General features: G+C 50.6%; 1 protein-coding gene across 1 annotated transcript in view; it reads right to left on the reverse strand.

Annotated features, from left to right (window-relative positions):
• Positions 1-15,417, reverse strand: part of LOC115143321 (leucine-rich repeats and immunoglobulin-like domains protein 1) — a 54,088-nt gene that overhangs the window by 6,585 nt on the left and 32,086 nt on the right. Inside the window, 6 exon segments of the mRNA XM_029683611.2 lie at positions 759-1,040; positions 3,673-3,993; positions 4,234-4,397; positions 4,587-4,658; positions 5,084-5,155; positions 7,210-7,290. Of these exon segments, the coding sequence (XP_029539471.2) occupies positions 759-1,040; positions 3,673-3,993; positions 4,234-4,397; positions 4,587-4,658; positions 5,084-5,155; positions 7,210-7,290 (992 nt within the window).

Below are 15,417 nucleotides of genomic sequence, written 5' to 3' on the forward strand. Positions count from 1 at the left end.
AGGCTGCCAGTAGGCATGGGAATATGCTGCCAGTAGGCGTGGGAATAGGCTGCCAGTAGGCGTGGGAATAGGCTGCCAGTAGGCGTGGGAATAGGCTGCCAGTAGGCGTGGGAATAGGCTGCCAGTAGGCGTGGGAATAGGCTGCCAGTAGGCGTGGGGCGAGGCTGCCAGTAGGCGTGGGGCGAGGCTGCCAGTAGGCGTGGGAATAGGCTGCCAGTAGGCGTGGGAATAGGCTGCCAGTAGGCGTGGGAATAGGCTGCCAGTAGGCGTGGGAATAGGCTGCCAGTAGGCGTGGGAATAGGCTGCCAGTAGGCGTGGGAATAGGCTGCCAGTAGGCGTGGGAATAGGCTGCCAGTAGGTGTGGGGCACGGCCAGTAGGCGTGGGGCACGGCCAGTAGTAATAGGGGGAAAAAAATCTATACAGTTACATATCGCAATATTATTTTGATACTTTGACTTAAGTATATCTTTTTTTTCTTGCTAGGTAGGATTAGTTGGCTGTACCTGTGCCAAAAATACAGGATCCTGTTCTCCATCTTTTTAAAATAGTGAGCCAACATGTTTTCCGCACTTTTATTTCCATGACTAATCAACACTCATTTTCTCATGCCCTCTCTGCAGCAGAGAGCAATTTGTTTGGAACGTCATATAGAATCGTGAGAATCGCAATACATATCGTATCGGCACCTAAGTATGGTGAAAATGTATTGTGAGGTCCCTGGCATGTCTCAGCCCTAATGACCAGCAGTCAGTCTTACCCAGCACGGTGAGGGTGGCGTTGGCAGACACGGTGCCCGCTGTGTTTTTGGCGGTGCAGCTGTACACGCCCATGTCCTCCGGCTTGACGTCCATGATGAAGAACACGTCATCATCCGGCATCACATGCATCCGCCGCTCGCGGGCCGCCGGGAAGTCCGTGCCCCCATCCTTCTGCCAGGCAATCTGGGGGGTGGGGTGCCCCTCAGCAGCACACTCAAGCTTGGCAGTGGTGCCCGTACGGATGGTGTTGTCTCCAGGGGTCTTCACAAACGTAGGCAAGACTGTGGGAAAGGAAGATATGACACACTGGGTTAGCCACAACAGAGAAGTACAGAGGTTAACACAAGAGTCTCTGTTTTAGGGAGAGGGTTTGATTTGGGTGGGCAGGGCAGACAATCACTCAGCATCTGTTGGCCAAACTGACAGGGCGTGTAATAGATGGGCACTGTCAGCTCCACAACGCGCCTAAATCAATTTGTTCCAAATTCCACACAGAGACTCACACACAGAGACATGCAGAGAGACTCACACACACAGAGACATGCAGAGAGACTCACACACACACACAGACATGCAGAGAGAGAGACATGCAGAGAGACTCACACACACAGAGACATGCAGAGACCCACAGAGACATGCAGAGAGATTCACACAGAGACATGCAGAGACTCACACAGACAGAGACATGCAGAGAGAGAGACACTCACACACACAGAGACTCACACACACAGACATGCAGAGAGAGAGAGAGACATGCAGAGGGACTCACACACACACAGAGACATGCAGACACACACACACACACGTGTAGAGAGACACACACACACAGACATGCAGAGGGACTCACACACACAGAGACATGCAGAGACACACACACACGTGTAGAGAGACACACACACAGACATGCAGAGAGACACACAGAGACATGCAGAGAGACTCACACACACACAGAGACATGCAGAGACTCACACAGACAGAGAGAGACACACACACACAGAGACATGCAGAGAGACACACACAGAGACATGCAGAGAGAGAGAGAGAGACACACACACACAGAGACATGCAGAGAGACACACACACACACAGAGACATGCAGAGAAACTCACACATACATACAGAGACATGCAGAGAGAGAGAGAGACATGCAGAGGGACTCACACACACACAGAGACATGCAGAGACACACACACACACAGAGACATGCAGAGAGACACACAGACATGCAGAGGGACTCACACACACAGAGACATGCAGAGACACACACACACGTGTAGAGAGACACACACACACACACAGACATGCAGAGAGACACACAGAGACATGCAGAGAGACTCACACACACACAGAGACATGCAGAGACTCACACACAGAGAGAGAGAGAGACACACACACACACACAAAGAGACATACAGAGAGACACACACACACACAGAGACATGCAGAGAAACTCACACATACATACAGAGACATGCAGAGAGAGAGAGAGACATGCAGAGGGACTCACACACACACAGAGACATGCAGAGACACACACACACACACACACAGAGAGACACACAGACATGCAGAGGGACTCACACACACAGAGACATGAAGAGACACACACACACGTGTAGAGAGACACACACAGACATGCAGAGAGACACACAGAGACATGCAGAGAGACTCACACACACACAGAGACATGCAGAGACTCACACACAGAGAGAGAGAGAGACACACACACACACACAAAGAGACATACAGAGAGACACACACACACAAAGAGACATGCAGAGAGACAGAGAGACACACACACACACAGAGACATGCAGAGAGACTCACACACACACACAGAGACATGCAGAGAGACTCACACACACACACAGAGACATGCAGAGAGACACACACACAAACACAGAGACACACACACAAACACAGAGACATGCAGAGAGACACACACACAGAGACATGCAGAGAGACTCACACAGACAGAGACATGCAGAGAGAGACAGAGACACTCACACACACACATGCAGAGAGAGAGAGACACACACACAGAGACATGCAGAGAGAGACACACACACAGAGACATGCAGAGAGACAGAGAGACTCACACACACAGATGCAGAGAGACAGGGAGACTCACACACACAGACATGCAGAGAGACAAAGAGACTCACACACACAGACATGCAGAGAGACAAAGAGACTCACACACACAGACATGCAGAGAGACAAAGAGACTCACACACACAGACATGCAGAGAGACAGAGAGACTCACACACACAGAGATGCAGAGAGACAAATACTCACACACACAGAGATGCAGAGAGACAAAGAGACTCACACACACAGAGATGCAGAGACAGAGAGACACACACACAGAGATGCAGAGAGACAAAGAGACTCACACACACAGAGATGCAGAGAGACAAAGAGACTCACACACACAGACATGCAGAGACAGAGAGACTCACACACACAGACATGCAGAGACAAAGAGACTCACACACACAGAGATGCAGAGAGACAAAGACTCACACACACAGACATGCAGAGACAAAGAGACTCACACACACAGACATGCAGAGACAGAGAGACTCACACACACAGAGATGCAGAGAGACAAAGAGACTCACACACAGAGATGCAGAGAGACAAAGAGACTCACACACAGAGATGCAGAGAGACAAAGAGACTCACACACACAGACATGCAGAGAGACAGAGAGACTCACACGCACAGACATGCAGAGAGACAAAGAGACTTTGCTCAAGCTAAGAATTACCACTAGAATAACACTGAGTTTAACTGGGCAAAATATCTACTGAATCAGCATATTACAGAGAGAAAAGGATCCCACCACATGCAAACACACACACTCTCATACTGGGAGACCCTTAACCCTTCAGGACCTGACGGCGTACCGTTGACAGTGAGGCGGGCCTGGGTAGAGTAGGAGGAGCCAAAGTGGTTGGTGATGATACACTGGTATCGGCCCTCGTGGGTGAAGGTGACATGACGCAGGTGCAAAATGGTGGTGTACTCCATCACCCCCCCGTGGTGAGCGCGCAGGTGGGCGAGGTTCTCCACCTCTGCATGGCGGAGCAGCTCCTGGTCTTTGCGCCAGGCGAAGGTCATAGGTGAGCTGCTGCTGCTGGCCACCGTGCACGTGAAGCGCACGTCACTACCCAGAACCGTCACTGTGGTCTCTGGCTGCACCGTGATCTGGGGCTTAGGCAGGTCATCTACAGGAAGAGGGAGATGGAGGGACGACAATAAACCTACATAAGCATTATTCTTTGTAACCAAATGTTTTCTCAGTGACAGAAGATATGTATACTATACATACAAACAAACAAGGAAGGATTAGCACATCACAGATCAAACACAGTAAACAAGCAAGAGCTGGAATGTAAAACACCATCTGGTCTTAGCTGCTGGCTGCACGGTCTGACAGAAAGCCCTAATACACACGCATTACTCACCACAGACAAAGCTCTCTGGCGGGGCCTGGAAGATGCTGGCACCCTTCAGGGTTTCAGGATGGGCACAGGTAGCCTCTACGCCCGTCTGTAGCCCCCGGGTCAACAGCCACTCAGGGAACCAGTGGAGCTGACAGTCACACACGAACCTGTCACTCTGGATGAGCCTGGGGGGGGGGGGGGGCTGTTAGGACTGAACAGTTTGGCATTCTCCTTTAAAGACTTGCTTTGATCTGAAAGAATGAACTGCAGCAGTATTGTGTAGCCGCCATATCATAACATTGTGAAGACAATCACAGTTTCCAGAGACTAAGTGTGAGGAATGTGTGTGTGTGTGTTCATCATTGCAGACTCACAGGTTCCTGAGGCTCCTCATCTTGCTGAAGGCCTCTGGCTGAATAGAGCGGATGGCATTCTCTCCCAGATTCCTGTTGAGACATTAGACAGAGGGCCACCCATCAGCACTGACATAAATGGGACACGGGAACACACACAGCGGTGTCACGGCCAGCAAGGGCTTCCTTTCAGCAAGGTGGAAAGATTCAGGCGTTTAAGACCAATGTCACTTTTCAGCTTTTCAAAATCACTTTTCTCCTAACAGTCAGTCTGTGAAAGAGCTTATATAAATTCTATTTATTGTACCAAACTGACCATATGCTCAATCACTTCTCTCCGCTGCACCAGGGAAAAAGACCAAAGTTGAAGCTGCCTCTAACGAGAGGGAAGCAGCTTGCCCCACAAACTGCCTGTCTTCTCCTTTAACAAAGACGCTATTTCATTTCTAACAGCCCTCTTAGGCAGCTACTTTTGGCAGCCGCACTTGGGGGCGTGCAGTGCATTGTGGGATACTCACAGGTGCTCCAGGGCCTCCAGGCCTAAGAAGGCTTTCTTGGCCACCGACTTGATCTTGTTCCCAAACAGAGTTCTGCAATTTCCAAACATGAAGGGTGCCGATAAACGTGAGAGAAAGAGAGAGAGAAAGTGAGAAAGTGAAAGAGAGGAAGGGGTAAGGGAGGAGAAGAGGGGGAGAAATGCACAATTAGTGGGGTTGAATCTGATAAGACCAGAAGATTGAGGTATTGGAAATCCGAACTGTGTGGAGATTAGGAGGGTGAGGGACTCGGGGCCCTGGCTCTCCCGGCCCTGCTCTTCAAAGACCACTTTTATCTTTATTAGTATTTAATAGCGATGACAGGGTGGGGCTGAGCCAGGGGGAGGCACATGAAAAGCAGGTTGTCTCACTGAGGGACAACACAGCTTGTAGAGTAATAAAAGTAGCCTTGTCAAGGCGGGTTCAAGCAAGGAACAAGCAGCTCTGGGGGTCTAATCCCAGCCTCTCTTCAAAAGACACCTCTACCCTCCCTCCTTCCGTCCGTCCGTCCGTCCCTCCATCCTTCCTTCCTTTCCCTTCTCTCTGCCTTCCTTCCCAGGAGGAGCGGATGGACACAGTTGGCTGGTTTAGAGTTAAGACCCCTGCATCAGAACCTTTCAATCTTGTCATGCCTCCTCCACTCTCCCCTTCTATATGGACCCACTGAAAATCTACACAGTGCAATGCGAATACAAACCATGTTTCAAAACCCACTGGGCGTGCATCTGTTTGGGGGAGATTAGCTAACACTTAGATGCATGTTGATAAGAGGTATTGCGTTCTATAAGAAAGCCTCTGTGTTTAGGGGCCCCCAGGCAGACGACTGGTCATGGACAGAACCGGTCAGCTCCTGACAGAGATGTCACTCACTACTGACCCCACATCAGCCAGAGGTCTATGTTTCTAGACTACAGAGGGAGACTGGGAGCTGCACAGCAGGCTTCATCACAGACAACCACTACTCACTAAGTTACTGCACTTCCATCCAATGTATTTAGCATTTTTAAATAAATATTTTTTAAATTGTTCTTATTCCCAGCATCACATCTAACAGTCTGCATTGCCTTTCATTCCAATCACATTGTCTTCATGGAGTAATCAAATTTAGGAAAAAATGTAATACTTTAATGATGTAACTAAAATTTCTACACTCAATATATTAATGTATCTTTCCAAAAGAGCAATGAGAAAAACGTTTTTTTTTGTGGCCACTTGTGAGAGCACAAGTTAACTCCGAGCATTCTCCCTTCACAATCTGGGACACAAAGCGTGTGGAGGACACTAATGTCCCGCCCCTCTCGCTCTGTTTTTCCCAGGGCTGGGGAGTGTTGTTTTCCGGCGGGATGGAAGGATTGTGCCAGCGCTGGGCCAATTTCACCCTCTTTCAGTCCCTAACAACAGGCAGGAAGGCATGGCCGTGGAGCAGAGAGAGAGTAGCAGGGCTAGAGACCGACAGAGCTGCTGAGGCTCATATCCTGCAGGCTGATAGAAAAGCCCTTTCAATAGGCTAGCACTCACAGGGAACGGCCTTGGTTGGACACCATCTTTTATCCCAGGATTGTTTAGGGCCCACTATGTTCATTGTGGTATGGTTTAATAGTTATTCGAGAGATCACAACAAATTGACATAGTTTGACTGTCAAGGCAGTTCAATTCCCACCAACAGACACTCTGAACTTGGACACAATTGTAGTTGAGAGTCTGGTAAACCAAATGAAAACCAGATTCATGCTTGTTTCAAGTCTGTTGCCATTAAAATATGAACCTGCATGCTTCATGAAAAAGCCTAATAAAACTTGGAGCAACTTTTAGAGTCATCTCTCAGTGTTACACTTCCAAATGACGTGTGAGGCCCAGACGTAAGGGAGAGATGGAGCTGGTCCTGTCTGAAGCCAGGTCTGGGAGAACTAGATATAGGCTATAGGTAGGCAATACTCCTCAGAGGAAACTATTGGATTGCAATGGAAAACCCTTCACACTGGACTGAAGACCTGCAGACAATCATCAACCAGTGGCAGGGCAGCCAGCTTGAAGGGACCGGTTCTGGGGAGAGGGGGATGAAGAAAAGGCGGGGGTGGGGGGTGAGAGAAGGGGGGGGGGATACTCACAGCTTGTTGAGGCTGTCCAGTCCAGAGAAGGCCCCATTGGTGTCCTCTATTGTGCCTGAGATGTCGTTATGGTCCAGCTCCCTGTGGAGAGAGAGAAGGGATAAGAGAGATAGAGGAGGGGAACAGAACAGGCTGCCAGAGTTGGAGCATTGTGTAGCCTTGGCAGAGATGGGGCTGGTAGTCACGGGTTACTCCTCCACCCGTCCTGCACCTGGTCTAAAGAGCAAGCCTCTCTGCTGATTTGCTCTGCCAGCCAAGCACATTCTTTCCTTTGTGGGGAGGAGAGGGGTGAAGGCACACAACCCAACACAGGGATACACATGTATAATTCATAACAGCATGGAGGGGTTGGCGGGCACACTTTGTCTCTGCATTCAGACAGTCAGTGGGCATGGCCTGGTCTGGCCCGGCAGTGTGGTGGCAGGTATGTCAGTCCCACCACATGTCAAGCCAGAATAAGACTCAATAAAATCTCAAATTTCACTTGGAGTCTGCCAGGAAGTTTCTAAACGCATGTTGAATGCAGTGGAGACTGCTGAGGGGGGGACGGCTCATGGCAGGAACAGCGCTAACGGAATGGCATCAAACATGGAAACCGTTTGCTTGTTACCATTCCACTGACTCCGCTCCAGCCATCACCACAAGCCAGTCCTCCCAAATTAAGGTACCACCAACCTGTGGTTGAATGCAATTAATTAGCTTTTCTGACACTACTAACTCAGGGGGTTTTCTACATTAAAATGCAGCTTAGGTGGTGGGCGCGGAGGAAACATTGTGCTTTTTTAAGGCAAATTTCCTGCAATTCTACACATTTTGCCATGAGGCTAAGAGAAAAATGTGCAGTTTTAAAGCAAAGTTCCTGCTCTTCTACATATTTTGCTATGACTTATGCTATCGGAGTGACTCAAACATCTAAAATATTTTTTACATACTTTATATTAACTTTAAACTGAAAACCTTTTCCCATCCTGAACCAACCACCCACCCCCCCAGAAAAAGCGTCACGAAAAAAACACTTTGGCAACCCACCAAAGACTTTTCTATGCAGAGAAAACCATGTAACTGCTGAAGTCATCTGGGCAAAGGAAACATTTGAATAATAATTTCAGTCCTTCCCTCACCCCCTTTGGTTACTTTGCCTCCATGGCCGGAGTCAGCTGCCAATTCCCTATTCTTTCTGGCTGGCTGAGTGTGAATGTCCGTTGCCTTGTTAATGTCGGCAGTGGCTGCCCAATTAAACCCGCCTCAGCTCCCTTACAGCCAGGGCCCGCTCCTACCCAGCGCTTCACTGATTATATTAGACCTGCCTCAGCTCCCTTACAGCCAGGGCCCGCTCCTACCCAGCGCTTCACTGATTATATTAGACCTGCCTCAGCTCCCTTACAGCCAGGGCCCGCTCCTACCCAGCGCTTCACTGATTAGATTAGACCTGCCTCAGCTCCCTTACAGCCAGGGCCCGCTCCTACCCAGCGCTTCACTGATTATATTAGACCTGCCTCAGCTCCCTTACAGCCAGGGCCCGCTCCTACCCAGCGCTTCACTGATTATATTAGACCTGCCTCAGCTCCCTTACAGCCAGGGCCCGCTCCTACCCAGCGCTTCACTGATTATATTAGACCTGCCTCAGCTCCCTTACAGCCAGGGCCCGCTCCTACCCAGCGCTTCACTGATTATATTAGACCTGCCTCAGCTCCCTTACAGCCAGGGCCCGCTCCTACCCAGCGCTTCACTGATTATATTAGACCTGCCTCAGCTCCCTTACAGCCAGGGCCCGCTCCTACCCAGCGCTTCACTGATTATATTAGACCTGCCTCAGCTCCCTTACAGCCAGGGCCCGCTCCTACCCAGCGCTTCACTGATTAGATTAGACCTGCCTCAGCTCCCTTACAGCCAGGGCCCGCTCCTACCCAGCGCTTCACTGATTATATTAGACCTGCCTCAGCTCCCTTACAGCCAGGGCCCGCTCCTACCCAGCGCTTCACTGATTATATTAGACCTGCCTCAGCTCCCTTACAGCCAGGGCCCGCTCCTACCCATCGCTTCACTGATTAGATTAGACCTGCCTCAGCTCCCTTACAGCCAGGGCCCGCTCCTACCCAGCGCTTCACTGATTATATTAGACCTGCCTCAGCTCCCTTACAGCCAGGGCCCGCTCCTACCCAGCACTTCACTGATTAGATTAGACCTGCCTCGGCTCCCTTACAGCCAGGGCCCGCTCCTACCCAGCGCTTCACTGATTAGATTAGACCTGCCTCGGCTCCCTTACAGCCAGGGCCCGCTCCTACCCAGCGCTTCACTGATTATATTAGACCTGCCTCAGCTCCCTTACAGCCAGGGCCCGCTCCTACCCAGCACTTCACTGATTAGATTAGACCTGCCTCGGCTCCCTTACAGCCAGGGCCCGCTCCTACCCAGCGCTTCACTGATTAGATTAGACCTGCCTCGGCTCCCTTACAGCCAGGGCCCGCTCCTACCCAGCGCTTCACTGATTAGATTAGACCTGCCTCAGCTCCCTTACAGCCAGGGCCCGCTCCTACCCAGCGGTTCACTGATTAGATTAGACCTGCCTCAGCTCCCTTACAGCCAGGGCCCGCTCCTACCCAGCGCTTCACTGATTATATTAGACCTGCCTCAGCTCCCTTACAGCCAGGGCCCGCTCCTACCCAGCGCTTCACTGATTATATTAGACCTGCCTCAGCTCCCTTACAGCCAGGGCCCGCTCCTACCCAGCGCTTCACTGATTAGATTATACCTGCCTCAGCTCCCTTACAGCCAGGGCCCGCTCCTACCCAGCGCTTCACTGATTATATTAGACCTGCCTCAGCTCCCTTACAGCCAGGGCCCGCTCCTACCCAGCGCTTCACTGATTATATTAGACCTGCCTCAGCTCCCTTACAGCCAGGGCCCGCTCCTACCCAGCGCTTCACTGATTATATTAGACCTGCCTCAGCTCCCTTACAGCCAGGGCCCGCTCCTACCCAGCGCTTCACTGATTATATTAGACCTGCCTCGGCTCCCTTACAGCCAGGGCCCGCTCCTACCCAGCGCTTCACTGATTATATTAGACCTGCCTCGGCTCCCTTACAGCCAGGGCCCGCTCCTACCCAGCGCTTCACTGATTATATTAGACCTGCCTCGGCTCCCTTACAGCCAGGGCCCGCTCCTACCCAGCGCTTCACTGATTATATTAGACCTGCCTCGGCTCCCTTACAGCCAGGGCCCGCTCCTACCCAGCGCTTCACTGATTAGATTAGACCTGCCTCGGCTCCCTTACAGCCAGGGCCCGCTCCTACCCAGCGCTTCACTGATTAGATTAGACCTGCCTCGGCTCCCTTACAGCCAGGGCCCGCTCCTACCCAGCGCTTCACTGATTAGATTAGACCTGCCTCGGCTCCCTTACAGCCAGGGCCCGCTCCTACCCAGCGCTTCACTGATTATATTAGACCTGCCTCGGCTCCCTTACAGCCAGGGCCCGCTCCTACCCAGCGCTTCACTGATTAGATTAGACCTGCCTCGGCTCCCTTACAGCCAGGGCCCGCTCCTACCCAGCGCTTCACTGATTATATTAGACCTGCCTCGGCTCCCTTACAGCCAGGGCCCGCTCCTACCCAGCGCTTCACTGATTAGATTAGACCTGCCTCAGCTCCCTTACAGCCAGGGCCCGCTCCTACCCAGCGCTTCACTGATTATATTAGACCTGCCTCAGCTCCCTTACAGCCAGGGCCCGCTCCTACCCAGCGCTTCACTGATTATATTAGACCTGCCTCAGCTCCCTTACAGCCAGGGCCCGCTCCTACCCAGCGCTTCACTGATTAGATTAGACCTGCCTCAGCTCCCTTACAGCCAGGGCCCGCTCCTACCCAGCGCTTCACTGATTATATTAGACCTGCCTCGGCTCCCTTACAGCCAGGGCCCGCTCCTACCCAGCGCTTCACTGATTATATTAGACCTGCCTCAGCTCCCTTACAGCCAGGGCCCGCTCCTACCCAGCGCTTCACTGATTATATTAGACCTGCCTCAGCTCCCTTACAGCCAGGGCCCGCTCCTACCCAGCGCTTCACTGATTAGATTATACCTGCCTCAGCTCCCTTACAGCCAGGGCCCGCTCCTACCCAGCGCTTCACTGATTATATTAGACCTGCCTCAGCTCCCTTACAGCCAGGGCCCGCTCCTACCCAGCGCTTCACTGATTATATTAGACCTGCCTCAGCTCCCTTACAGCCAGGGCCCGCTCCTACCCAGCGCTTCACTGATTAGATTAGACCTGCCTCAGCTCCCTTACAGCCAGGGCCCGCTCCTACCCAGCGCTTCACTGATTATATTAGACCTGCCTCAGCTCCCTTACAGCCAGGGCCCGCTCCTACCCAGCGCTTCACTGATTATATTAGACCTGCCTCAGCTCCCTTACAGCCAGGGCCCGCTCCTACCCAGCGCTTCACTGATTATATTAGACCTGCCTCAGCTCCCTTACAGCCAGGGCCCGCTCCTACCCAGCGCTTCACTGATTAGATTAGACCTGCCTCAGCTCCCTTACAGCCAGGGCCCGCTCCTACCCAGCGCTTCACTGATTATATTAGACCTGCCTCAGCTCCCTTACAGCCAGGGCCCGGGTGAGAGGGGAGCCAAACAGAGGGCCTACCACACAGCTGAACCCCCTCCTCTCTCTCCTCCCCCCAGCCCAACGCTCCCCCTGTGCCAGCAGAGAAAGGCCTGTATACGCCTTGGCTTGTCACCCCCCTGTGAGAAAGGCCTGTATACGCCTTGGCTTGTCACCCCCCTGTGAGAAAGGCCTGTATACGCCCCTGTGAGAAAGGCCTGTATACGCCTTGGCTTGTCACCCCCTGTGAGAAAGGCCTGTATACACCCCTGTGAGAAAGGCCTGTATACACCCCCTGTGAGAAAGGCCTGTATACACCCCCTGTGAGAAAGGCCTGTATACACCCCCTGTGAGAAAGGCCTGTATACACCCCCTGTGAGAAAGGCCTGTATACACCCCCTGTGAGAAAGGCCTGTATACACCCCCTGTGAGAAAGGCCTGTATACACCCCCTGTGAGAAAGGCCTGTATACACCTTGGCTTGTCACCCCCTGTGAGAAAGGCCTGTATACGCCTTGGCTTGTCACCCCCTGTGAGAAAGGCCTGTATACGCCTTGGCTTGTCACCCCCTGTGAGAAAGGCCTGTATACGCCTTGGCTTGTCACCCCCTGTGAGAAAGGCCTGTATACGCCTTGGCTTGTCACCCCCTGTGAGAAAGGCCTGTATACGCCTTGGCTTGTCACCCCCTGTGAGAAAGGCCTGTATACACCTTGGCTTGTCACCCCCTGTGAGAAAGGCCTGTATACGCCTTGGCTTGTCACCCCCTGTGAGAAAGGCCTGTATACGCCTTGGCTTGTCACCCCCGTGAGAAAGGCCTGTATACGCCTTGGCTTGTCACCCCCTGTGAGAAAGGCCTGTATACACCTTGGCTTGTCACCCCCTGTGAGAAAGGCCTGTATACGCCTTGGCTTGTCACCCCCTGTGAGAAAGGCCTGTATACGCCGTGGCTTGTCACCCCCTGTGAGAAAGGCCTGTATACGCCTTGGCTTGTCACCCCCTGTGAGAAAGGCCTGTATACGCCTTGGCTTGTCACCCCCTGTGAGAAAGGCCTGTATACGCCTTGGCTTGTCACCCCCTGTGAGAAAGGCCTGTATACGCCTTGGCTTGTCACCCCCTGTGAGAAAGGCCTGTATACGCCGTGGCTTGTCACCCCCTGTGAGAAAGGCCTGTATACGCCTTGGCTTGTCACCCCCTGTGAGAAAGGCCTGTATACGCCGTGGCTTGTCACCCCCTGTGAGAAAGGCCTGTATACGCCTTGGCTTGTCACCCCCTGTGAGAAAGGCCTGTATACGCCTTGGCTTGTCACCCCCTGTGAGAAAGGCCTGTATACACCTTGGCTTGTCACCCCCTGTGAGAAAGGCCTGTATACGCCTTGGCTTGTCACCCCCCTGTGAGAAAGGCCTGTATACGCCTTGGCTTGTCACCCCCCTGTGAGAAAGGCCTGTATACGCCGTGGCTTGTCACCCCCCTGTGAGAAAGGCCTGTATACGCCTTGGCTTGTCACCCCCCTGTGAGAAAGGCCTCATCTCCAAAGCAAAGGTCTGACTCTTTTCTCTGGCTCTCTGGGAAGATCCTGGGCCAAAAAGACATTAGCAGAAGGACCCACACCCCAGCCTCCCTCTTCTTCTCTTTCTTCCTGTTCAAGGCGCGTGCATAAGGGTGTGGGGGCAGAGAAGTCTCCCATACTGCTTTTCACTGCTCCGTTTAAAAAGGCAAATCATCTACAGGGAGGCAGAGGACAGGGAACACATCCAAAATCGATGGGAATCAACGACCGAAAATAGGGAAGATGAGAACAGACGCACCAGAATAAAAGTTCTCACAGAATGAAAACATGAAAGGTGACACATGCACACCTCAAACAGATACGTGAATATGCAGGAAAGCAATGGTCTGAAAAGTAAACAGCTAACTCCACGTTGTAAATGGCGCCAGAGGGGCTTAATAAAGCCATAGTGTATATTGAATCCACATGAATAAACGGAATTGTTCTTAAAGGCCAAGTGCAGTCAAAATGATGTTTTCCTATGTTTTATATCATTTTGTACAACAACTGATTAAACTAACACTGTAAAAGTGTGAAAACATTTGATCAGTGTTATTTCCTGATAGTTGCTGGTTTAAAATACAAATCTACACAGGAGCTTCTAAATCAGCAGGTTTGCATGGTGGGAGTTTAGGCTTTCCATGGTAAATGGTTAATAGACAAACCTCTCTGCCAATGGTAAATGGTTAATAGACAAACCTCTCTGCCAATGGTAAATGGTTAATAGACAAACCTCTCTGCCAATGGTAAATGGTTAATAGACAAACCTCTCTGCCAATGGTAAATGGTTAATAGACAAACCTCTCTGCCAATGGTAAATGGTTAATAGACAAACCTCTCTGCCAATGGTAAATGGTTAATAGACAAACCTCATGGGTGGGAGTTTAGGCTTTCCATGGTAAATGGTTAATAGACAAACCTCTCTGCCAATGGTAAATGGTTAATAGACAAACCTCTCTGCCAATGGTAAATGGTTAATAGACAAACCTCTCTGCCAATGGTAAATGGTTAATAGACAAACCTCTCTGCCAATGGTAAATGGTTAATAGACAAACCTCTCTGCCAATGGTAAATGGTTAATAGACAAACCTCTCTGCCAATGGTAAATGGTTAATAGACAAACCTCTCTGCCAATGGTAAATGGTTAATAGACAAACCTCTCTGCCAATGGTAAATGGTTAATAGACAAACCTCATGGGTGGGAGTTTAGGCTTTCCATGGTAAATGGTTAATAGACAAACCTCTCTGCCAATGGTAAATGGTTAATAGACAAACCTCTCTGCCAATGGTAAATGGTTAATAGACAAACCTCTCTGCCAATGGTAAATGGTTAATAGACAAACCTCTCTGCCAATGGTAAATGGTTAATAGACAAACCTCTCTGCCAATGGTAAATGGTTAATAGACAAACCTCATGGGTGGGAGTTTAGGCTTTCCATGGTAAATGGTTAATAGACAAACCTCTCTGCCAATGGTAAATGGTTAATAGACAAACCTCTCTGCCAATGGTAAATGGTTAATAGACAAACCTCTCTGCCAATGGTAAATGGTTAATAGACAAACCTCTCTGCCAATGGTAAATGGTTAATAGACAAACCTCTCTGCCAATGGTAAATGGTTAATAGACAAACCTCATGGGTGGGAGTTTAGGCTTTCCATGGTAAATGGTTAATAGACAAACCTCTCTGCCAATGGTAAATGGTTAATAGACAAACCTCTCTGCCAATGGTAAATGGTTAATAGACAAACCTCTCTGCCAATGGTAAATGGTTAATAGACAAACCTCTCTGCCAATGGTAAATGGTTAATAGACAAACCTCTCTGCCAATGGTAAATGGTTAATAGACAAAGAGTTCCAAACCTCTCTGCCAATGGTAAATTGGTTAATAAACAAAGAGTTCAAAACCTCTCTGCCAATGGTAAATGGTTAATAAACAAAGAGTTCCAAACCTCTCTGCCAATGGTAAATTGGTTAATAGACAAAGAGTTCCAAACCTCTCTGCCAATGGTAAATTGGTTAATAGACAAAGAGTTCCAAACCTCTCTGCCAATGGTAAATTGGTTAA

This window comes from Oncorhynchus nerka, linkage group LG15, assembly GCF_034236695.1.
Source record: "Oncorhynchus nerka isolate Pitt River linkage group LG15, Oner_Uvic_2.0, whole genome shotgun sequence".
Lineage (NCBI taxonomy): Eukaryota > Metazoa > Chordata > Actinopteri > Salmoniformes > Salmonidae > Oncorhynchus > Oncorhynchus nerka.